At 35.6% G+C, this 26,132-nt stretch overlaps 1 protein-coding gene across 2 annotated transcripts in view; it reads left to right on the plus strand.

Moving 5' to 3' along the window:
• The window catches only part of SEC23A (SEC23 homolog A, COPII coat complex component), a 61,789-nt gene that overhangs the window by 29,514 nt on the left and 6,143 nt on the right, over window positions 1-26,132 (plus strand). Inside the window, exons 12-20 of one of the 2 annotated variants that reach the window (XM_082452116.1) lie at window positions 993-1,082; window positions 2,766-2,872; window positions 6,672-6,825; window positions 13,097-13,174; window positions 15,413-15,574; window positions 18,323-18,409; window positions 20,008-20,163; window positions 20,601-20,637; window positions 22,232-22,297. In XM_082452116.1, the coding sequence (XP_082308242.1) occupies window positions 993-1,082; window positions 2,766-2,872; window positions 6,672-6,825; window positions 13,097-13,174; window positions 15,413-15,574; window positions 18,323-18,409; window positions 20,008-20,163; window positions 20,601-20,609 (843 nt within the window). In that variant the 3' untranslated portion in view covers window positions 20,610-20,637; window positions 22,232-22,297. Of the gene's footprint in view, window positions 1-992; window positions 1,083-2,765; window positions 2,873-6,671; window positions 6,826-13,096; window positions 13,175-15,412; window positions 15,575-18,322; window positions 18,410-20,007; window positions 20,164-20,600; window positions 20,638-22,231; window positions 22,298-26,132 lie in introns of those variants that run through there. The other variant, XM_082452115.1, reaches the window with a different exon arrangement.

The following is a 26,132-nucleotide window of genomic DNA, read 5'->3' on the forward strand; positions in this document are numbered from 1 at the left end:
AGTTAATTCTCAGGGCAGATCCAAGAGAGACCTGGGGTGGCAGTCTATAGCATTCCTTTCAAAACTATTGTGTGGGCTGTTTTTCAGTAGAATGTGGCTCAGCTTCCATTGGTATACCTCTATTTGTTGTTGTTCTTTCCACATACCCCTTTTCCCATCCACCCCTAAATTAAAACTTTTGTACTGTCACCAGTCTTCTATTTTTTATGCCTAAGTTATTCCTTGCCCAGCGTGCCTGAAAAAACAACAACAACTATGATTTGGAAATTTGGAGACTCCTGAAAATCAAAATTAATTCTGAAATTTTTTTCGTTAGTAGAATTTCCGTCAAAGTAGCCAGCAGATTTAAGCTTTTAAGCTTCAATTCCTTTCTTTTCTTTTATCACATCTAGTGGACATATAAGGCACTTTGAAATGGTAGAATCATGTAGCTGTGGAGAGGATGATGGGACAAATAACAAAGTGTGCAATCATCTTTACAATGACAGTTTAAAAATTAATTTTAAGCAGTTTGCATGGAAAAATTTATATCTAAGAAGTTTTCTTGGGAATTAGACTGCTTAAGTTACACAGTTCTGATCCAGAGAACCTATATTCATATATGCATATGTTATATGTTAAATCACTATCTCTTTACACAGATTAAATAGTTGGATAGATGGATAATGTTAGTTGTAATTACCTCATTAAATGGTGTATATTTTTAAAGTCTACATACAATATGAAGAACTTGTATCAATACTTTTGTAATTTACTTAGCAAGAATTTGAATTAATTATAATTTTATTTGTGTAAAAATTGCTTAAGTTTATTTCATGGTATATTTATATGATCTTAAAAAATTCTTAAACCTCTAACATTTATTGAATTTGTTAGAAACCTGAAATAGATTTTTTCTTACTGGCATTTTTTTCCACTTTTTCACCTTCATATATATATAGTAATAAACTATATTCTCTGGTTTTCAAATATACTATGTTTTATTTTTACAGGAGATAGGAACAGGTGGCACTTGTCAATGGAAGATATGTGGACTCAGTCCCACTACAACCTTAGCCATATATTTTGAAGTTGTCAATCAGGTATGACTTTTTATATTTGAATATTGAAATGTATATTTGAAAAAATACTTAATTTAGGCCATGAATATTTCCAGAGCTTATGACCCAAAGCTTATTCTGTTTTGGAGTTTTTGTTTGTCATTTTCTGTTTCTCAAGGCTACACTCCTTGGTGAGAGGACATACTATAATAGAGATGTCAGGGAAACCTGCAAATGCCCAACCTTGGGCAACCCAACTTTTTGTCTTAGTTTTCTTTTGTTTTTAACAAAAAATTGAAGCATAAATAAAATCTTAAATTCTGTTCTAGTTATGCATTTTTGTAATTAGGTATCTAGTTCCTCCTAGGTGTCTCAAGGTATAAAATGATATTTGAGTCCTCCTATGAGAAAGTTTAATATATCAAAACCTATAGAAAAAGATTGGAAGGTAAAGATGCCAATATTTGGAAAGATTTTTTTTCTTCTGCTGCAGGAAAAAGTTATCATATTAAAGAATGATATAATGGATAAATTATTGACTTACATACCAATAGTTATTAGGCATAAAATGAACCACAAAGTATTAGTGGTCAGCCTTCCTAAGACAGGTGCAGGAATTTGTTTTTTACAATTAAAATCTGTGAAAAAGATAGTGGCTCTTATTGACAAACAGTAACAACAACAACAAAGCAAGAATGTTGTCAAAGGGCATGAAGAAAGTTTCCCTATTGACCACCCCACTATTTCTTTCTGAGGATCATTATCATATATTACTGTTGGTCTCTTCTCATAAATGGCTTTCTGTTAGTCATCTGTTCATCATGTGATTATCTTCCTCAAAGCTATGTTTTCATCTTATGTACCTAGGGGAGGAGAACTTAGCTCAATTTCTTTTTCTTTTTTTTAATTGAATTGTAGTTTATTTACAACGTTGTGTTAGTTTCAGGTGTACAGCAAAGTGATTCAGTTATACATGTATATTTTTCTATTCCTTTTTCAGATTCTTTTCCCTTATAGGTTATTATAAAATATTGAGTATAGTTCCCTGTGCTATACAGTAGGTCCTTGTTGGTTATCTGTTTTATATATAGTAGTGTGTGTATGTTAATCCCAAAGTCCTAATTTATCCCCTGCCCTTTCCCCTTTGGTAACCATAAGTTTGTTTTCTATGTCTGTGGGTCTATTTATGTTTTGTATATAAGTTCATTTGTATCATTGTTTTTTTAGATTCCACATATAAACCATATCATATGATATATGTCTTTCTCTGTCTGGCTTACTTCACTTAGTGTGATTATCTCTAGGTCCATCCATGTTGCTGCAGAAGACATTATTTCATTATTTTTAATGTTAGCTCAATGTCTTTTTATCCAGTTACTGTTAGGCAAAATTGCCTCACTTGTGCCTTTTCTTATCTGTTAATTTCTTTACACTTCTCCCTTCATTTTGTTTTTTCATGTTTCTCTGAATTATATATTACTTGAAATTGATTTCCTAGCTTGGCTCACTCCTCTTATCCTTCATAATTTTTCTCCTCTCCCAAATCCGTTTCTTTTTCACGTGGCAAGTCACCACTGTTTTGTATGCACTGGAAATAAGCATCCTTCTGATAGATTTTAGAATGAATTTTGTTAGTGCTAGGAAGTTAGTGCAAGTGCAGTCCATGACTATATGACAACAATGTAATAGATCTTGCTTAGATTCTACTCTTTTATATTTATACAGCATAATGCTCCAATTCCTCAAGGAGGACGTGGTGCAATCCAGTTTGTGACTCAGTATCAGCATTCAAGTGGGCAGAGACGTATCCGAGTGACCACCATTGCTAGGAAGTAAGTTGTATTTGTTAGAGATTTGATTTACATGTCAAAACTATTCTGGGCCGTGCTCCCAAACTGGCTTCCTATTTTGAGTGACGTTTTGGAATGAAGTTAGTCTGGAAAGGATTCTTAGATGAGGTGAGTCTAGAAGTGAACAGGCTTTTGGTCTTTTTCTGTTTGTTTTGGACTTGATTGTCTGGGTAGGAAAAGTGTTGGTCAGTATAAACTTAACCTGATTTAGGCGTAGCCTAGAAAATGGACACTGAAGGCTTCGTAACTCTCATTTTATTGAACTGTATTTAAACTCTAGCTTCATTTCTGAAAACCATGAGACTATTTTGGTGAGTGACGGACATGGCCTAATGAGCAGAGTGTTGTGTTGGATGGTCTTATACTTAGCAGAGGGTAGTATGTAGAGAGATTTATTGTCCTGCTGTAACTTTGCTTTGACTTAAAATCCTAGATGAATCTTAAGGGAATACATTATTCCTTTGAAGAAAAAGTGCCCCCTGAGCTCTCCTTTAGATCTGTTCATTTGCAGATCATGAACTTGGAAGTATTGATTCTTGGCAAACATGTCAATTTATTTATGGCCCCTCAACACACACCCCCAACCCCATATGCACGTATAACTTAACTTGGAATTCAAAACATTTACTTAAGGAAACAACTGGACATACCAATTTGAAGGATATTTTATAAAGCCACTGGCTTAGACTCTTCAAAAATGTCTTAGAAGGCAAAGAAAGTGTTAGTGACCAGTTCAGATTAAAGGAGACTAAAGAGAATTACATCTAAAGCCAATATGTGATCCTGGGTAAAATCCTGTCAGGAAAATTTTTGCTATAGAGGACCTTGTTGAGACAATTGGGGAAATTTGAATATGGTCTACATATAGGATAATAGTATTTTATCAGTATTTAATTTCATTAATTTAGTAATTAATTGGGGCTATATAAGAGAATTTTTTTGTTCTTAGGATACACACTGAAGAATTTAGGGGAAAGGGTGATGTATCTGTAACTTACTCTCAAAAAGTTTGGCAAAAGAAAAAGTGTGTGTGTATGAAGGAAAAGAGAATGATAAAGCAGAATGTTACAGTGCTAACAATTGATAAATCTAGGTGATGGATATATAGGAGATTATTCTACTTATAGCTTTATGTTTGAAATATTCTTAAAATGAAAAGTTCTAAAAGGAGTTAGGTTAATCATTCAAGAGAAAGGGATCTTTTGTCATGAGAAATTTTTCATGAGTTTATATATTTTCAGTTTTTTACACAGAATTTATGAGGCTATTTGTAGAGAGATAGTATGTGTGTTATGGTGCCATTTATATCATTGTGTCTCACCAAAGCACCCACTCTTTCAAATTAACTTATCCTGACCATTTTCAATAATCAAGGCTTATTTTTTTCTTTATTTATTAGAAATATAACTTTAGGGGCCTAGGCAAGCACATTTGTTAAGTGAATAAGCCATATGAAAATAAAGGACTCAAGTTCCTGAGATACAGTCAAGTTATCCTGTATTTATAGAGAAAATAACTTTGATCTGGAAAGTTTGGTTTGAAACTAGTTGTAAGAATCACAGTGAAGGGGTACTGAAAATACAAAAGACAGATTTTACAATGTGAACAAACCCTTTAAACTTTAAGAGCAAAATTTTAAATTTATGGCTAAAGAACTTTTAAGTAGTAAATTTGTATATGCTTACTTGCTAATTTATTTTCACTACTGAACCATTATATTGATATTTTCAGAAGAAAAATGTCACCTTTATGTTTCAGTTTGAAGCAAGTGAATATCATGGTCATACAAGTTGGGAAAATACCGATTTAAAACAATTTGGTTTTTGGGAATTCCCTGGTGGTCCAGTGGTTAGGCCTCGGCACTTTCACTGCCATGGGCCCGGGTTCAATCCCTGGTTGGGGGACTAAGATCCCACAAGCTGTGCGGCGTGGCCAAAACAAACAAAACCCAGCTTTGTTTTTAGCTCTATGATATTTTTTAATTAAAAAATTAAAAAATAGGGACTTCCCTGGTGGTCCAGTGGTAAAGAATCTGCCTTCCAATGCAGGGGATGCAGGTTTGATCCCTGGTTAGGGAACTAAGGTCCCACATGCCGCTGGGCAACTAAGCCCGCATGCCACAACTACTGAGCTCGTGCACCTCAACTAGAGAGTCCGTGTGCTGCAAACTACAGAGCCCACGCACTCTGAAGCCTGCACGCCACAACTAGAGAGAGAAAACCCGCACGCCACAACTACAGAGAAGCCCATGCACCGCAATGAACAGCCTGTGCGCGGCAACAAAAGATGCCGCATGCCTCAACGAAGATCCCGCGTGCCACACCTAAGACCCGATGCAGCCAAAAAAATTTAAAAAAATAAAAAAATAACTAAACTAAGCTATTAGTATAATCACTAAGTGTTCAAATTGCACTAAAAATAACTTTTGAAATTACCAGCTCTGGGGACTTCCATGGTGGTCCAGTGGTTAAGAATCTGCCTTCCAATGCAGAGGATGCGAGTTCGACCCCTGGTCGGGGAACCAAGATCCCACATGCTGTGAGGCAACTAAGCCCATGCACCGCGACTACTGAGCTCGCACGCCTCAACTAGAGAGCCCGCGTGTGCAAACTACAGAGCCTATGTGCTCTGGAGCCCGTGTGCCACAACTAGAGAAGCCTGCGTGCCACAACGCAGACCCAGTGCAGCCAAATATGTATATATATATATATATATATATATATATTGTGCTTTGCATGGTGTATCTTTTTAAAAATTAATTACCAGCTCTTATTCCTTTATTTATTCTCATTCTTTTCCGCCTCTTGGTATTTCGTTAGACTGAGATAATTCGTGGGTATCAGTCATCTGGAAAATATTTTAAAATTTTTTGTCTATTTGAAAAAAATTAAAAATAGAGGAAGAAAGGAGAAGAATTTTGAACGTTGCTGCCGGGATTTTCTTGGAATCACGTCTTATATCTTTGAGTCATGTAAAAGGGGTTCTGCTTTTCACGAAGTCTGTACTATTGCCAGAATTGCTTAAAGTGAGGTACTTTAGAACTAAGATCAGCTGAAGTATTACAAAACTCTGTGAAATGTTAAACATACAAAAGTTATTGCTGGGTCTACCCAGGATCAGTTTGGATTAGATTTATAGAACATGTGAATTTAATAAATTACTGCTATTTTGTACGTAATTTCAAATTTATCCCTTAGACTAAAATTTTTACTTATTAATTTTTGATTGGTTTTAGTGTGTTAATGTGGAGAGAAAAGAATAGATAATAATTTTAATTATGTAACTTTTATCACTAATAATTGAATTAAAGACCAATGAGAAAATATTCTGATACTTTATTCATTTTCCAGTTTAGTAAATGACAATTACTTAGTCTGGGAGAAAACTTTATTTTTCTATTTCCATATTTTTGCTTTTATAAAATTGAAGAAGTGAATTTTTAAAGTCTGATATGCCAACTTGTGTATCTATGTGCATATGCACACACATTTTTACATGTAAAAATCTTAATGTTTAAGGAATATGTTTGGAAATCGACCTTTACAGTTATTTTAGAGAATTTTATTAGGTTTGGATATATTTTTCTGAAAAACAGTGAGTACTATATTGAAACTACTACTAGTAATTTTTTTAAAGCTAATTTTTCTAGGTAATATTGGAATTTTGAAATATTGAAGTAATTTTCTGTATCTTTTAAATTTAAATCTGTGTGACAGCCAACTATGATATCATGAATATAATAATTTAACAGCACTTCTTGCTTTCTTCTTCTTGTCTTTAGCTGGGCAGATGCTCAAACTCAAATCCAAAACATTGCTGCATCTTTTGACCAGGAGGCAGCTGCCATTCTTATGGCTCGGCTGGCAATATATAGAGCAGAAACAGAAGAAGGTCCAGATGTGCTTAGATGGCTAGACAGACAGCTCATTCGACTGGTAAGAAGTACACATCATACTTTTCTAAATCCGTATGCATTTATTTGTAGTCAATTATTTTCTGATAATCTCTTTCAAGGTACTTGACAGTGTAACTGAAAGTCCGTATGAGGGACTCCTAATAAAGTTGCTGAGAAAGGCATAGTAATGAATAGCAGAGTTAATTTATCTCTTCCAGTAAATGAAAATGCCTTTTTTCCTTAAAATAAAAGAGTGACAATTATGTAACCTATTATTGGTATTATTTTGGGGGGCTGATATGAAATTAATTCCCAATTTAATCCTAAATTACTATATCTGTTTTTACTGCTTTTTTGCATATTTTCCTTCATTGCTGTGGTTTAAATTTTCTATTTTCATTTTGATGGAAATTTTAAGAGAAATTAGGATATAAAAATTATGTACATTAACATATAAAAATATAGGCAAGTCTGTTTTATCTGGATCTAGATTACCAAAGTGTATGTTAGTGAAGTTATTGATAATGATGATTTACTTGAGCTTTTAACATGTCAGGAGCCCATTACTTTCATTATGACCTAGAATGCTTAGTTCTGTTCTTTTTTTTTTTTTTTAATATTTATTTATTTATTTATTTATTTGGTTGCACCAGGTCTTAGTTGCGGCACACGGGCTTCTTAGTTGTGGCATGCGAACTCTTAGTTGTGGCATGCATGTGGGATCTCATTCCCTGACCAGGGATTGAACCCAGGCCCCCCGCATTGGGAGCTCAGAGTCTTATGCACTGTGCCACCAGGGAAGTCCCAAGTTCTGTTCTTAATGCTTCATTTTCACTCAGCAAATTCTGGCCTATAATTTCCTTGAAAGTACTTCTTCAGTTCACCCTTCAGCTCAAACAGCCTGTTGAGAACTCTCTCTGCTAATCTATCAAATTTGTTTGTAGCAGGAGGTTTTTGTGCCCTTTGTCTAGATTTTCACACAGTTTTTAAAACATTATCGAGGGAACTAGTCTTTGTTTAATAAAGTTAGCCATTTTTGTAGCATCATCCAGAGCTTTTATTCTTTCATTTCTGAGGGTGTTTTTACACTAGCACCTCTTTGTGAATAAATCAGTCTTATGACGACATCAGCCTGTCTTTTTTTAACAATAGGCATAAAACCTCTCTTGGAGTCAACCACTGATTGGACACTGTCAGTACAAATGTCAACATAGTTCCTCCAAGGTGGACTTTTGTTTCCATATAAGAAGATCAAAACATTAAATATATTTTGACCTTTGCTTGTTTAGGGCAGCAGAAAAGTTCTCTTGAATTTCACTATTATTTAGCAACTTGACATGACATTGGTGAAATCCGTTGACTCATCAACCTGAATAGAGAAGCTGTTATTTTTCAGCTAATTACACAAAACTCTTCAGCATCATGTAACATGTCACGAATGCATTCACTTGTTATATTGTTTTAAGATGGAACCTTTTCAATTTCTCAGACTTCATCTTGTCCTAGCATTTTACTTACTGTAATTTTACATATCATTGTTAGTGCTTATCAACTATATGACTTTTCCTTTTCTAGATAATAAATTTTGCTCTGAAGTATCTTGCTTCCTGAGCCTTTTCACTGATTGTAACTTTATTTTAACAAACACTTTGTTTTGAGAGTCTAAAAGCTGTTTGAAGTAATCAACACCTTTATTTGTCAAATGGTTATGATTTGTAGTAAAGTACTTTTTCCATTTTGCTGGAGCTATGACTACATTTGTAGGCTATGACATGACACAAAATTGGATAGTACAACTTGGCTTATCAACCCCACGTAAAACCCATTGATAAGTAGCTTTCAGTGTGAAGATGGACTTTTTTTGTGTTCTGTTGTATGGGTTTAGGGAAATGACTCAGAAGATTGTAATTCAGAATTCTCTGTAGGCTTCTGTCTAGAATCTTTCTCTTCTCACACCTCAGCTTCAAAAATTGCCATATTGTTTGACATGCCTGTAAAACACAAATGCTAATAAAATAGACTGGTCTTGTAAATAACTAAATGAGACAGTTGCAAAAAGTACAAAATGATAAAAATCTCACAATATGATTCAATTCTAAGCTACATATCTTGCAGTTTGCACCATTTACAACAGCAGCAAGTTGAGGGTAGAGGACAGGTGAGTCATGACATAATGAAAATTATACTCTGATCGTCTGTCACAGCAGTATAGCTTGTCTGTTCCCATGAGTCAGTTGGCAACTGTGTGTAAGAGGGGATTGGTGGAGGTAGTTTCGGAGGGAAAGGCTGACATCATCAGACTATTGCCGTGCTTTCTTTGCAAAACAGCTTTCATCAATTATCCATGATCCCCCCTTGTCTTGTGTCAAAAACTGAGAATGGAGTTATCCAAATGAATATAGTCCTACTGCCACGTGAGACTAAAAGATCTGCAGTGAAACTGCTAACAGGATAACTTGGAAACTGCATCACTGTGGCTGGCATCATATGGTGTGCAAAGTTCAAAAAATAATTTTTAAAAAATCACAGTTTCTTATAGAAACCCTAGTGACTAATATATGGCAAAAGTGGTGGGATTATGGTTTTTACATTCTTTTCTTTAATTGGTTGAATCAAATTAGTGTACAATTGAAGTTTCAGGTGATGACAGATGAACCTTAGTTATAGAAGCTATTCTAAGTAGCTAACATAGTGTAGCCTCATTTTTTAATTTTTTAAAATTTTATTTATTTTTGGCTGTGTTGGATCTTCGTTGCTGTGCGTGGGCTTTCTCTAGTTGCGGAGAGCGGGGGCTACTCTTCGTTGCGGGGCGCGAGCTTCTCATTGCAGTGGCTTCTCTCATTGAGGAGCATGGGCTCTAGAGTGCGTGGGCTTCAGTAGTTGCGGCTCGTGGGCTCAGTAGTTGTGGCTCACGGACTCTAGAGTGCAGGCTCAGTAGTTGTGGTGCACAGGCTTAGTTGCTCCGCGGCATGTGGGAACTTCCTGGACCAGAGATCGAACCCATGTCCCCTGCGTTGGCAGGCGGATTCCTATCCACTGCACCACCAGGGAAGTCCCTAGCCTCATTTTTTGTACTGATTCCCTATTGCTGAATTTTCAGCTATAACAATGATAGCAACACAAACAGAGAAAGGATTAATACCTCTTAGGTACTACACTTTTCTAATTTTTTTCCTAATGAAAAACCTGTGAAATTATGCTAAGAAACTTCTTTGCCTCAATTTGGTATAGTGAGTATAATTTTTTTCTTGATGACTAAGAGTCATTTTAATTAAAAATAAGCTAGTGGGAACCTGCTGTATAGCGCAGGGAGCTCAGCTCAGTGCTCTGTGGTGACCCAGACGGGTGGGATGGTGGCAGGGTGGGAGGGAGATCTAAGAGGGAGGGGATATATGTATACATATAGCTGATTCAATTTGTTGTACAGCAGAAACTAACACAACATTGTAAAGCCACTATACCCCAATTAAAATAGATAAAATAGAAGAAAAAAAACAGAAATAAACATCTTTTTAAAAACTATTTTGTAGCTAATGAGCATCATATGGCCAGATTGGTGCTGGTACCACATTGGCTTCTGACAGCTTTAATATAAGCTTTCATTCTCCTTTGTCAGAATCACTTAAGGTATCGGTATCAACACATGATATGCTGCTTCCATTCTCAGACTCTTGTTTGGGTCCATCTTGTGTCTGCCTTCATGGATCTGTTCCTTACCTTTTTGGCTCCTGACCTTTTCTACTGAATGACATCTTCGTATAACTTAAAATTACTATTTGATTTTTTTCATCTTTGACCTTTGGTTTACCCACTAACTACTCCCTTCAGCTGTGCTGCTAGCTACGATGCATAAACAGTTCATCTCTCAGGAAATCATTTCTCAGGAAATTTCATTCCCAGGAAATCTCTCTTGTTTAAGACTCTGGGGCTTTCCTTGCAAATTTTATCACAGCTAGGTTTTCTTCTTGCTATACCAGTGGAACCAGGCACTTCAGTTGTGCTGTTTTTAAGGAGGACCACTTTTGTCATTACCATTTTCTTATAGAAGTTATGCTTTGACCCTTTGGGCCCATTTATGTGGGTGGCTTTATGCATAACTAATTGCTGAATTGAAGACATGACTAAACTTCTTGCAAGTGTTGTTATTTTCCTCAAGAAAATTGTATTACTGATGCTTTATCTGCCCAATCTTATTACTTCTAAATAACTCGAACAGTGGATCTTTGATATACCTCCTTTATGCTTCAATCTTTTTTCTTATTTGTATTAGTGTTTTGGTTGGGTTGTAAATAAGGACTACTCCTCATGATTCCAGTAATTAATGCTGGGGCATTTGATAAGTGTTCAAAAAAATTTTGAGAAGTAACCCCAAAATTAGAAATTTATATATGTGTATATTATACAAAATTTATATTGTTATCTTTGGTAGAGTATAGATTATGTTTATCAAAAAATAGGTTAATATGTATTTAACCTCTGTATGCAGAAGGATTTTAACATGAAAGGTAAAATCAGGAGCCATTAAATAAAAATATTAAAAGATTTTATTGCATTAAAATGAGACAAAAGTCTGTGTGGTAAAAATACTATTAGCAGAATTTCATGCCAACATTTGTTATATGTATGACAGAATGTGAAAACTTTCATGTACAAGAGCTGTTACAAATCAGTAGTATTTGGGCAAAAGATGAGCAGAGATGATGAGCAAGGAATTAGCAAAAGAAGGAATGCAAGTGACCAATAAACATATGAAAAAGTTACCAATCTTATTTATAATCAAATCAGATAATGTGTGACATACTGGCTTTTCCACAAAATCTTTTCAATGTGTTTGATATTCTAGATCTCAAGTGTATTTTATATTCTAGATCAGCACTGTCCAAGAGAACTTTCTACAGTGGTGGAAATGGTCTGTATTCGGCACTGTCCATTATGGAACTACTACCCACATGTGGCTCTTGAGCACTTGAAATATGGCTAGTGCAACTGAGGAGCTGGATTTTAATACAATTTTAATTAATTTAAATTGCATCATAGCTAGTGGCTTTCATACTGGACAGTGAAGATTATTATCCAAATCTATAAGTTTCGTCAGTGAAGTGTTATTAGGGGGCTTTGAAGACAGCAACATTCTTATTCCCACATACCAAGATCTATTTTCTGAGCATTAGTGCTACAACTCTAGCTTTTCTATCCTTTGGATAACTGTGGTTTTTAAATGATTTTTCCTGGAAGCCAAAAAATATGATCAAACCAATTAGGCCTTTGTATGTGCTCTTTAAGGCACAGATAACTACATAAATTATTTAGTTGAACATTTTAGGCTGTAAAAGTCCTGTACTACTTGCAGCAGTGAACCTTTTGTTATTTTTTGCTTATTATTTTTGCCCTTGATCATATTCGAGTACCGATAAATGTTGCCAGGAAGTAGACCAGTTACATAAGTACTATAAAAACTTTTCAGGTCAGAGACTTTGCTCAAGAACGAGAGGAAGCTAACATTTATTGAGTGCTTAGTGTCAGTCATTGTGCTAAGCACTTTCTCATGTGGATTATCTCAGTTGTTTAGATGCCTTTTGTCACATTATCATAGAGGGTTTACTTCTCTGTTGCTAGAGTATGTGTCTCCTTGATTTCCTTCCGATTTCTGCCTTTGCATTTCTTCTTTACCGGTTTACCTGTTGATTTTGATTTTCTTCAACAATTCTTTCTTTTTGGTCTTGTTTCTAGTGTACCCAATTTTATACCATCAATTTGCCTTTGGAGCCACTATGGTATTTTGATAGTGCATTTTTCTGTCAGTAGACTATTGTCTTTTTTAGGTAGAGTCTTAGGGGGTGCCTGTTGAGCTCTTTCGGCCATCATCCAAGAGCCCTTTATTTGCTATCAGAGACACTTAGTTTAAAAAAATTCAAACATTTTAAGATGAGTTGTTTTGCATTGGAGCAATGTATTATTTGCTTCCAAAATTCAAGTTTATGTCTTTGGTTGTAATCATTCTCTTGGTAAGTCTATAAGTAATATTCCAGTTTTATCCTATATCAAGTATCTGCCTCCTAAAGAGCAATAACTTTAAAAATAGAGTATGCAGCTGATGGGACATATTTGCTCTCTTTAATTTGTGTCCCAAGCAATTTTGTGTGTTATCATATAGAACAGATTTGGAAATTCTTTTTTTAAACAGAATTGTTTATGGTTGTTCACAGTTGCTGAATTAAAAGTGACAAACATTCAAAAAAATAGAGTATGCATAGACAAAGTTTTAGCTCTGTGCCAGGGAATGTATTACTAACATGTTTTATTTTATTTAGTGTCAGAAATTTGGAGAGTATCACAAAGATGATCCAAGTTCCTTCAGATTTTCAGAAACTTTCTCCCTTTATCCACAGGTAAGTAGATAAAAGGTCCGTGTTCTTAGTGTTGACAGTAGCATTGGGTTTCACTTTTCCTGTTGTCTTTTATTACTCATTTTATAGGGTCATTCATTTGGTTAGGTTTTAAGTTTTGAGATAGCTAAGAAATTAGTATTATGCTTGAATAGCTAGTGAAAAGTATGTAGTATTTTTATGATGGCCTTGCAGATAGCATTTATTTGTGTTGAGTAGAAATTTACACTGGAACCCTACTGTGGAGTAGAATTAGGTGTGAAGCAGATTAGCTTTCCATTTGATATAAGGTATCTAACTAATTACAGTAGTACCAAAAGGAAGTAATTTTACAAATCAGCTAGTCTTATGGTATGGTCTCATTGCCTGAGAACAACTTTATGGGGACATCCCAGATAAATAGAAAAGAAGCTAATTTGATTTATCTTACAGAACCTTTTCCACTTGGGTAGTGGAGTCTCTCTGTTGTTTTGATAGATGTTTTTAAAAGTCTAGGTTGTTTATATGACGAGTAATACAGATAACATTTATTCAACTGAGTATATATTATGTGCAAGGAATTTAGGAGAATAAAGATGGCTGACATGGATCCCACTTTCAAGGAGCTTTCATTCTGAAGGGTGAGATATGAAATATACCTAAACAACACAGAAAAGAAAGTGAGAAATACTATGAGAGATATATAACATTTAAAAGAAACTTTAAAGAATCCTTCCAAATGGATGATTTGATATATCTTTATAGAAGAGGTAGTGTTTTGTTTTAGCTCAGTCTGGAAGGATGATTAATATTGAGATGTGGAAATTCAAATTTTTGCTCACAAAAAATTTGTTTAAAGCTTCAACTTTATTAAGTTGAAGTATAAGAGCTATACTTATTTTTTGAAAATCTTTTAGTGATCTGTAACCTAGAAACTCCATGTTTATAGGGGGAGACTTTCCTAAATCTCTGGTTGAGGTTTTGGGGAGCTAGGAAAAGGCAGGGTCTGTTTGTCTTAAGGGAGGCAACCCTTTGTGTTTTGGGAATTCTCAGGCCTCATCTTCATAGAGAAACTAATAGGAAAGGGAATTGAGGGCATTAGTCTAAGTATTTGACTAAATTCTCCACACTTTCCTTACTTTCTCTTCCCTCCCTCTCCAAGCCTTCTCTTTGGGCTTTTGGATCTTCCAAGAGATCTGGGAATCCCATCTTTTCCTGTCATTGAAAGTAGAGAGCCAGAGGACCCAGAAGTGCTTTTTTCTTTGGGTTTTCAAAGCCTTATGATCTTCTAAAAGGTGACATAAACTAAATCTAAGGGAGGTCTTCATTTATAAAATATTTACTCCCAGATTTACCAATTATACATTTTTGTAAGTAAACAAGAATGATTGAAGTGGTAAGGGATGAGAGAGCCTCTCAGTGAATTATGGATCACTGAAAAAAAGGAACAGGAATAAGAATTTCAATGAGTGGCATGTGTTGGGAGAGAGCTGTGGAATGAGTCCCAGGCAGGGCAGCATGTAGGCACTTGAGACCTGAGGGCTGAAGGAAATTGAGAGAAGTAACTAAAAGACAAATGGGAGTATTTTGGAGCTGATCCTATTGATTATATCAAAGACCCCTGGTGTCAAAGGACAGTGTAGCTGTCCTTCATTCAGGCCTAATTCACCCCCTTTTTGATCTCTTTCACATGAGGAGTAGGTAGAAGGGGAGAAAATGAAAGGAGAAAGAAATTATGAAACAAAGCCTAGAGAATGTTTCTTAAGGATAAAGGAGACCTTAAATATTAAGAAATAAGTGAGTATATATAAGTCCTTTTTTTTAAACCAGTGCAGTTTTGGGGATCTATCTGTTAATCTGTTTTTATGTTCTCTTAGAGTCTTTTGGTGGTGGTAATGAATAGAAATAAAAAAGCTCAGAGATGTGGACAGAGAGATGAAGAATAAAAACAAAGGTTGCTGCTAATGCATCACCTAGCATCAGTCTCTAATAACTTAGATCTGATCAAGGGGTTTTTGTCCCTATTCTTGTCTTCCTTTTGAGTCACCTCTTTTGCTTTAATTTTTAAGTTGTTGTTGAATTATATTTTTAAGTAACTGATAAATATCATGAGTAAGATTCTGAGAAATACAATTTAGAATGTTCTTATTGTAAGGTGTTGTTTTATTTTGTTAATGGTTGTAATCAAATGCTTTTGTAGTACTAAACTTCTGTTGTAATATTAAAATCAGTAAAAGCTATCTCACATGTTTTATCTTGTAGTTTATGTTTCATTTAAGAAGATCTCCTTTCTTGCAAGTTTTTAACAATAGTCCTGACGAGAGTTCATATTATCGTCACCATTTTATGCGTCAAGATTTGACCCAGTCTCTAATCATGATTCAGCCTATTCTGTATGCATATTCTTTTAGTGGACCACCAGAGGTAAGAGGGGCAGAAAAAGAAATTGGTTTTGTTACTGTGATGTGTGCTATTAAAAAAATAAAACAACCAGGTTTTTCTTGAAATATAGTTATTAAATACAAGAATTTAATTCAAGTGTAGTTATCTTAAGTTATTCATATATTCACTTAAAAATATTTATGAGTGCTTACTATATGCTATATACAATGCTAGGCTGTATTAGGAAATCATTAAAAAATAAAACAACAATGAGGTAGAAGAGACTTTTTAAAGATCATTTTGTGTAGTCGTTTAGTTGATTAAATCCTATAGGGCTCATGATTATTCTTATGTGTTTAACAATGTCTAGAGGTAGTGATGATTCTAGAAACTGTATTCCAGAGTTTAGTGTCTGACAATTAGGGCATTCTGTCTAAACAGAACTTCTTGTTTTAATGCAGTCTCATTCTCCTATAGTCTTTTTGGAACATAAGATACAGTTGATTATAAAGATATACTTTAAAAAGTGATAAAGTCATCCATTTTGCCTTCTTAGAAAACTGTCACACTTATTTTAACCTGTTATTAAATAAAGAGTTTTTCTGTTCTAAGGTTAAAATTATCTGTTTCACTACTTAAAAGTATGTAGTGACTATATTTGAAAATAATACTTTAGGAAGGGTTATTATAAAGATAATATTTATAATATCTACTGATTAATGATCTCTAATGATCCCTTTATTCACTGTTTTGTAAAAAATAGTGGGTAAAATGTTGTATTTTTAAAAAAATTTGTTTATTTAGTTTTTATTTATTTGTTTTTGGCTGCGTTGGGTCTTTGTTGCGGCGCCCGGGCTTTCTCTAGTTGCGGCGAGCGGGGGCTACTCTTCGTTGTGGTGTGCGGGCTTCTCATTGCGGTGGCTTCTCTTGTTGTGGAGCACGGGCTCTAGGCACCTGGGTTTCAGTAGTTGTGGCACGCAGACTTAGTAGTTGTGGCTCACGGGCTCTAGAGCACAGGCTCAGTAGTTGTGGTGCACGGGCTTAGTTGTTCCACGGCATGTGGGATCTCCCTGGACCAGGGCTCGAGCCTGTGTCCCCTGCATTGGCAGGTGGATTCTTAACCACAGCGCCACCAGGGAAGTCCCCTAAAATGTTGTATTTTGTTACTATAATTTTTTAAGTAATTTGTCATAGTTTCTACTTTTCTAGAAAATGCATTTTTAATATGTTGGTCTATATTTGGTCTTGTAGTCCTTTGAATCAGGAAAAAAGTTTTAGAAGTAACTTTTTTTCTTATTATCATAGTAATATATGTAAGTTGTAGACATCCAGAAAATGTAGAAAACTGTTTAGAAGAAAATTGGAATCCCACTGCCTACTCCTATCAAATTTCAAACTCTGTTTAATCCATGAATCCCATTAGCTTCATTTCTTAAGACTTTGCTTTTGAAGTTATCCTCTTTCTCTTCTGCATTATCACTTTCTCTCATCAGGATCATTCTCGTTAACATAGAAACCTTAATAGCGCTCATGTTAAACAAAAAGCCCCTGGACTTCACATTTTCTCTAATTGCCACCACATTTCTCTGGTCCCAGTCACAGCTAAATGCAGAAAGTTACTTGTCTATGTGTTCCCACGTCACATTCTCTTCTCAACCTATATTAGTCAAACTCTTGTCCCTAATTTTTTTATTTTTTATTTTTTTTATTTGGCCGCGCCGTGCATCTTGCGGGATCTCAGTTTCCTGACCAGGGATTGAACCCAGGCCACAGCAGTGAAAGTTCAGAATGCTAACCACTAGGCCACCAGGGAACTCCTCTTGTCCCAAAATTATACTGAAACAACTCTTATCAAGGTCACCAAAGCCTTCATCTTGCTGCAACTCTCAACAGTATTTACCTTGAGGATTCTCCTTGAAAACCTTTTGCTCTAGGCTTCTCTGACACCTACAACACCTACTGGTTTTCCTCCTTCTCACTGCCTGTTCCTTCTCAGTCTCTTCCTGCTGGTTTCTCCCTTTCCGACCTCTAAGTGTTGGCGTGCTCCGGGCTCAATCTCTGACTTCTCTAGTTTCCCTTTCTCTAAGTGGTGCAGTCTCACCATATAGCTTTAATTACCATCTTTATGCATGTGATACCCAAGTTCAGGCCACTTCCTTCTATTTCTTTTTTTTTTTTTAATTTTTATTTATTTATTTATTTATTTATTTACTTATGGCTGTGTTGGGTCTTGGTTTCTGTGCGAGGGCTTTCTCTAGTTGCGGCGAGTGGGGGCCACTCTTCATCGTGGTGCGCGGGCCTCTCACTATCGCGACCTCTCTTGTTGCGGAGCACAAGCTCCAGATGCGCAAGCTCAGTAATTGTGGCTCACGGGCCCAGCTGCTCCACGGCATGTGGGATCTTCCCAGACCAGGGCTCGAACCCGTGTCCCCTGCATTGGCAGGCAGATTCTCAACCACTGCGCCACCAGGGAAGCCCCCCTTCTATTTCATATTCAGTACTATTTTTCCATCTCCAAATTTGTTCTGTCCCAAGCCTTTCCCCTCTCACTCAGTGGTGCCACCATCAGTTAGGACTCTTTCCTCTTGACTGGACTCTATTTTTCAATTGTTACTTCAGTTTAGAGATTCCTCAGAAAGTTAAATTGAAATATACTTTGAGAATTCATAATACCAAGAGGTTTTATGTAATAAGGTAATATATTAAAAAATTAAAATATCCTAGAAAGAGCAATTTTGTGTTTTTAATTATTTTTTCCTGCCTCCTCTTTCATTGTTTTCTTCATGTCAGCCGGTTCTTCTTGATAGCAGCAGCATTCTTGCAGATCGTATTCTCCTCATGGACACATTTTTCCAGATTTTGATTTATCATGGTGAGGTAAGAGTCCATAGCATTTAAAGCTAAGCACGTAGTTTCAGTAAAGTCTTTTTATTCATAGAAGCTTTCCCCCCTTTACTGTGTGACTAGTGTTTCCTCTATGATAAGCTTTATTTCCACTTTTATAAGATATGTGTAAAATGTGATTCTCCTTCTACAAGTTTTTAGACTTAATTTGCAATTGACCCATCTGTGGTTATTTTGTCTGTCCACACATAATTGGAGAAATAGATTTTATACAAAGCATAGTTGTGAAAGTAAGAGTGTTAGCATATCATACTTTTGGGTTTTACCTGAAGACATTGAGAGGAGAAAAGTCAGCCTTTGTCAGTAGGCAGGCTTTCCTTTTCATTATTTCATGTAACCATTTAAAAAGTATTCCACATGAAGTATTTAAAAAAATATTTCACTTGATCTTAAAAACTCATTTAAAGCACAAATTAATTAAAATTTATAACTTCACTTAATTGGAATGGTAAATGATTGAAAAGAGCAGAATATTTGAGTAGCAGTTAAACTTTAATCTAGGTATTTAGCATAACTCTGTTCATTCCTGCATTTATTCATTCAGCCAGTATTTAAGTGCTTCCTCTGTATAAGAAAGCACTGAAATCTAGATTCTTTGAGAGATACAGATCTCTTTTTTTCACAAACCTACACTCAAGCTTATAGTCTAGTATTCTAGTAACTCCAGCAGATATATTTTTCCAGTGTTTTAATTGTAAATGATTTTAGATTTGCACTGTAATGGTGAAGACCTTATTCAAAATACTACTTTAAGTGATATTATCCAGGACTTTTAAAGACCTATTGATTATTATTTTTAATTGATACCAGTTACTAGTGCTGTTTACCTTTTAAGAATAATGCCTATGATATGACAGAGCTAGGTGTTTTGCTTATATCTTTTGTCTTTTCATACTTTTGTTTCTTCAAATAGCTCATTAATATGCTTATGAGAAATCAGAAATGCAGATGACTGTTCCTCTGTTAAATACGGAGATATAAAGCAATATAGAGTATACATTGATTGATTCAGTTAACTTAGAAATCAAGCCAGGTTTAAATTTGTGGATGATTTAATTACATGGTTTTTGGAGTCGTTTTCCTTAATAAAAGAACTGATTCAGATTTTTTTTACAGGTATATTATTTTTATAATATTATTGGTATTATTATTAAAGTTTCTATGCTTATGTATCTTGGGAGAATGTAACTTCATTGGTACAGACTTCATAATAGTAGGTCATTAACTTTGAAGTCTCTGGGAAATCTTCTGTAGTAAAAATCCCCCTTATTTATCATAAACTTAGGTAGATAGCTTTTAGCTAACATTAATATGATAAGTATAGTGTTTTACAATTTTTCTGGCTGAATTATTATTTCTTTTTACTTTTAAAGGAAAAGAAATATGCTAATTTTGCATCTGTTTACTCAAGAATACTGAAATTAGTATTTGTAACTTAAAAAAATAAATAGGATAATGTTCTATAATTTTCTTATTTTCTGAAGATTGCTTCATTTGAAAAAAAATCTTCTCTTAAAGTTTTTGGTTAGGCAAGAAAAAAAGTCATAAGTTTTTAACCGTTGTAAAATTAGACCATAGCTCAGTGGCGTAAGTCGGGATACCAGGACATGCCAGAATATGAAAATTTCCGCCACCTTCTGCAAGCCCCAGTGGATGATGCACAGGAGATCCTTCACTCCAGATTTCCAATGCCGAGATACATTGACACTGAACATGGGGGCAGTCAGGTAAGTACTGTTAATTTGTTTGTGTGTTTGTTTGTTGCTGGTTTTACGAGTTGATCCTGCTTGCCTTCTGACGTTAATTTGAATAGACTGCTTCACCAGGCACATGAAAAAGGAAGGAGATGGGCAGATGGTTTCCAGGGGAAGGTATGCTTGCTTTTTGCTTTAGCTTTGAGAGCAGAGCAGTAAGATTATTGACTAGCTGTCTAAAGCTGGTGGTTTATCCCATCTTCTTCCTCCAGCCCAGCTCTAGTAAAGAGCCAGGATGGCATTATGGTGGTATGCAAGCTTTAGTTGAGCAAGAAGATACGAACAACTTGGCAAATAATTTAGTGTACTTTTCTTAAATCTGTTTACTTACTGGTAAAGTCTATGAATATGAAGTTTGTGGTAACATAATGTTTTTCTGTTTTCCTCATTCTATCATTTCAATTTTCTAGGAAATATAATAGGAAAGCATTATGGCATTGTAAAAAGGTGTGTAATTTTTAGAATTATGAGGATTAAATAAGGTACATGTACATATACACATAGCCCTTTTGGGCCTTACGGAAGACTCAGTTAGGACCCCTTAACATACACTCTTAAAACACTTTTACTGCTCCCTTGTAATTCTTATTAGAGTTATATAAATTAATTATAGATTATTATAAGTTTGTTTCACTTGTTCCTTAAAAGCACAGATGTTTCTTTGTTTATTAATGTATCCCTAGTGCCTAGCACAGTATTACATAGTAGGTAATAAATATCAGTAACTATTATTCAGAAATGATAGCAATTATTATTAGGGTTTTACTATAATAGAAGCTACCCTGTACTGAGAATTTGCAAAGCTGATAGTTAGCACTTTACATACCTTCTCTCATTTGATTCTCATAGCAGTCCTATTGTTATCTCCATTTTACGGATAATAAAACTGAGACTTAGGATACTTGTGGCCAAGGAAACATAGTAAATGGAGGAACTGGGATTTGAATCCAGATGTTCTGACTCTTGAGCCAGTGCTCTTGTGTTTCTACTTTTAGAGTAGAAAAAGATTTTATATGGTACTAAATTTCAAAAGATAGGACTGTCCTTGTTCTTCCAACATGTAATAATAATTTATGACTGGTTCTCTCATTGATGTTTCACCACATGTAGTGCTATCTTCCTCTTTTATTCTGGTTATTATTTAATGATGATAAGGCATAGTGGATAGATGGGTAAAATGTTGGGTAAGTGCTCTCATGGAATAGCCTACAGTTTAAAAAAGTTTGAGAGTCATTGTTTAAAGTAAAAGAACATGTATAGGTTTTCATGGTTTTTATTTTTTTTAATTTTTTAATTTATTTAATTTATTTATTTATTTGGCTGCCGTTGGGTCTTTGTTGCGGCGCCCGGGCTTTCTCTAATTGCGGCGAGCAGGGGCTACTCTTTGTTGCGGTGCTCAGGCTTCTCATTGCGGTGGCTTCTTTTGTTGTGGAGCACAGGCTCTAGACGCGTGGGCTTCATTAGTTGCAGCACGCAGGCTCAGTAGTTGTGGCTCACGGCCTCTAGAGCGCAGGCTCAGTAGTTGTGGCGCACGGGCTTAGTTGCTCCGCGGCATGTGGGATCTTCCCAGACCAGGGCTCGAACCCCTGTCCCCTGCATTGGCAGGCGGATTCTTAACCACTGTGCCACCAGGGAAGCCCGATTTCATGGTTTTTATTTTTATCATTTTTGGGGACTTCCAACCTCTGATGACGTTTCAGACCAGGTATTTGGTAAATGTCACAGTAACCTTGTCATAATTGTTGCAGACATAATCTTTATATGCTGAGTTTTGGACTCAACAATTTGTATTTGTTACTATGAATGTTATTATGTATGTATGATTTGGCAAGAAGAGGTTACATTTATTATTTATGTGTAACATATAGTGGCCTATATATTTCAAAATTTAGTTCATTTTTTTAAAGTTGCATTTTAATAAAGTTAATTTGACCCAAACATATTAAATACAGTTGAGTTTAGATAGTATAATACATTTGTTTAGCCTATATTGACCAAATCTATTTTTGATGGATAATGTTATTTCTTCTTTGCTTTTAAGGCGCGTTTCCTGCTTTCGAAAGTCAACCCTTCACAGACTCATAATAATATGTATGCCTGGGGACAGGTAAGTGTAAATAGCAGATGTTGGAAATTATTTCTTTGTGTTATTATAGTTTGTTATTTTAGTGAAAGCTACATTTTCCCCTACGTATTTGGTAATTTCTGTTGGAAAAGTAATAAAAAAATAAGAGTTGAAAATAGAATTAGCATTTGGTGGCACCACAGAAAATAAAAAAGTGATTATATCAAATAGATAGAACCCCTTCATATTTCAAGCTTAACATTTTACCCTTGAGACAAAAAGCAATAAAATGTATAATATGAGATAGGAGGTGGTGATTCAAGCTTAATGCTAGGCTATGAACCATAAAGGGCCACAGTAAGCTGGGAGTGGTCAGGGATTGTGGTTGAGCAGGAGAGGCTGGAAGCCTGGAAATCATTATTAATATATTTTAATTTGGTGGAAGTCCTACCCCTTGATACAATATATCAACATTTATCAAGTGTTCCAATCTTCATGACTCTATATTGGTACTTTAAGATCCACAGTGATCATCCCTGCCTTTGAAGAGCTTGTAGTCTAGTATTAGAAATAAAATACATACCTAAGTAGTTAAAGTACAAGGCAGAGTGGGCTATGTGCTTTTAGGAAGATTTAAAGTATTACAGGGGGATAGATGAGGAGGAGTGGAAGAGGTCACATGGTGGCAGCAGGAGAGGGTGTCAGAATAGAGCTCAGAAAATGAGACATTTCCTTTTAGAGTGGTTATTAATCCAGTAAGTAGAAATTGTATGAGGAAGGGAATTCTAGGTAGAAGACAGTATGGAGTAAGGTAAAGGGTACACGTAGGGATGCATAGTAGAACAATAAATTGGCAATATACTGTGCAGCCAAATTGTGGAGGCTCTTGAAGGCCAGGCTGAGGACTGAGGAGTTGAGTCTTTATTTGGTAAGTAATGGAATGTTATTGAAGGTTTTTGGACAGAGGGGCAAATTTGAGTCTTAGACAATACAGTCGAATCTTAAGATTAATTGGGAGCAGTGTGTAGGTTGAAACTATCTGTCGAAGTAATCCAAGTGAGAGGGAAAGAAGACAAGATGGTGAAAAAGAGTAGATTTCAGCGATATTTCAAAAGTAGACTCAGTGAGATTTGATTAGAAGTTGCAGGAAAGTAAAACTTACCCCAGGGCAAGACAGCTGTATGCAAAATGTGAATTCTGACTGAATTCTGGATTAGAGAGAGCGAACAGCTTATAAAGAACATAATTGGGATGATTTGTGATATTTGGATGTGGACTATATGTCAGATACTAGTATAATATTAAATTTCTTGAGTGTGATAATGGTGTTGTGGTTATGTAGGAGAGCATCCTCGATCTTGAGAGATATATCCTGAAGTGTTTGGGGGTAAAATATCATGATGTCTTCAACTTGCAGAAATTATTTAACAAGAAAAAGAAAAGGAAAAATATATAGAAACATAAAGAAAATGTGGCAAATATTAATCGATGATTTTGTTTAGAGTATGTGGGTGTTTTTTCATTGTACTTTTCTCTAGGTTTGAATTTCTGAAAAATAAATAGTTGAGGGAGAACAAGATAATATGGGGTTTTGAGCCTGGGTAACTGAGGAGAATATGTGCCAGTAAGTGGGAGGGTGGAAAGAAAATGTTTGATTTTATTTATTTTTTATTTTTTATTTTATTTTATTTTTTTGCCGCATTGTTTGTGGGATCTTAGTTCCCTGACCAGGGATTGAATCCTGTCCCTCGGCAGTGAGAGTGCAGAGTCCTAACCACTGGACCACCAGGGAATTCCTGAAAACGTTTGGGTTTAGACTTTGAGTTTGAGATACCATCTAGATGCGCAAATTGAGCAGATTGTTGAAATTTTGGGTTTGGTGATCAGGGCAAGGATTCATAGACAAGTGATACTTAAAGTCATCACAGTGGATTCTTGTCCAAGGAGAGAATAGAGAGGCAAAGCAAGGATGAGATAAAACCTTGAGGAAGTACAAGTGGTAGGAATATTTTATAAATAATCAGAGAAGTGGAAGGAAAATGAGAAGAATACCATATCCTAAATGATGAGGGAGGACGTTATAGAAGGAAGAAGAAGGGAGTAGCAAATATTGAGGTGCTGCAGACACTTGATTTGATGACTAGGAGGTTATTTTTGGCCCTTGGTAAGCAGTTTTAATATAGTGGTTGAGTAGCAGATAGATTGTAAGGAATTAGTAGGTGGTAAAGAAGTGGAGGTCATAAGTGTAAATGATTCTTTGTGTGTGTGTGTGTAAATTATTCTTTTGCAAATTTAGCCTGAGTGAAGAGTAGGATGATTGTTATTAGAGTAAGGGCACAGAATTTGTGGACCAAGTGTAAGGAGCTAATGTAGGGGAAACACAAAAGAACAGTGCATAGATGTTTAAGATCCTCAAAAGGAGACAGTGTGATCACACGCACTGTATGGTGGTTAAGCATTGGTAAGGAGGCAGGACATTTCTTTCTGCAAAAGCAAAGGGTGAGAAGAAGGGTGAAGACAGAGAAAGATTTTGAGGTGGAGAAAAAACTCACATTGGATAAGCCTGTTTCTTTTCAGTAAAAGATTATTTTCTAAGAGAGAAATGCTGGGGTTAAGGACTAGAAAATAGAAAAGATTAAAAACAGCTATAGGGAATATAAGAAAGCAACAGAAGATGAATAAAAGACTTTTACAGCATGGTGAGGGTCCCTTTTATTTACTAACAGTTTCTTGAGCATGCTTCTGTAATGTTCTCTAGCCATGCTTTGTAATTCAGACATTGCATTGGGGCTAATTTAGGACTGGAGATAAGAAAGATGGACACAGCAAAGGGAGTAGAATAATTGAGAGCGATGTTAGATAACTGACTATGGGGTCCAGGCTGGTTAGAAGAGAAATGAAGCAGTAATTGGGATTAAGGCCCTTTTCCTTTGAATATAGAGGTGCCTCAAAAGTTTGCCTTGAATTCTGTATATTCACTGTTTCTCTGGGTGATTGTATCCACTCCTATGGCTTCAGCTTCCATCTGAGGCTAACTTGTAAATCTCCATCTTTGGTTTGGCTTCACAGTGACCTATAGACTGGAATTTCTATAACTGCCTGCTGCACAGCACTTGAGTTTCCTGTAGACATTTCATAAGCAGCATGCCCCAACTTGAACTCTTTCACACTATCTTGTACTGACTGACTTTCCTATTTTTATAGAGGGCCCCACTGTTCTCTCAATTCCCAAGGCTTGGAACTTTAGTCATTTACATCTTCTCCCTTCTGCCCCTAATTATTGACTTATTTTCCCTGTCCATTCCCTCCTTTCCTTGTCACTAATCGAAGTCAAGCCCTTGTTACTATTCACATAGACTGTTGGAATTACCTGCTCTTGGTGCTTCAGCCTTTTCCTCCATTTTGGCACTGGCCAGAGTGGTCTCCCTAAAGCAGTTCTAAGTCAAAGCACTGCCTAGAAATCTTTAATAACCCCCTACTAAGTTACATATAAGTTCTGTATTGCTATTGAGGGTCCTTTATGGTATGCTCCAAATAGCTTTGTCCACTTTTAGCTACTCTTTAGTCATTTTAGCCAAACTGGACTTCTTACTCCACTCTGAATACACTAAGCATGTGACTTGTCCCTATCACCACTTGTAACACATCATAGCCATCCCTCAAGGCTCAGTGCAAAGTTTACTGACTCCATGAAACCTTTTCTGTGATTGCATGACTGGATATTGTGTAATATCCCTGGCGCTTCATCCCCGCTCCCTTTTTTCATCTATTTCTGATGGCACTTATTTCTCCTGTTAGATTATAAATTACTTAAGGGTGATAACTGTGTCATTTTCATCTTTGACTTTCCACAGTACCTTAAACATAGCATATATTG

The sequence above is a fragment of the Balaenoptera physalus genome, assembly GCF_965194825.1.
Source record: "Balaenoptera physalus genome assembly, chromosome: 2".
In the NCBI taxonomy this organism is placed as follows: Eukaryota; Metazoa; Chordata; class Mammalia; order Artiodactyla; family Balaenopteridae; genus Balaenoptera; species Balaenoptera physalus.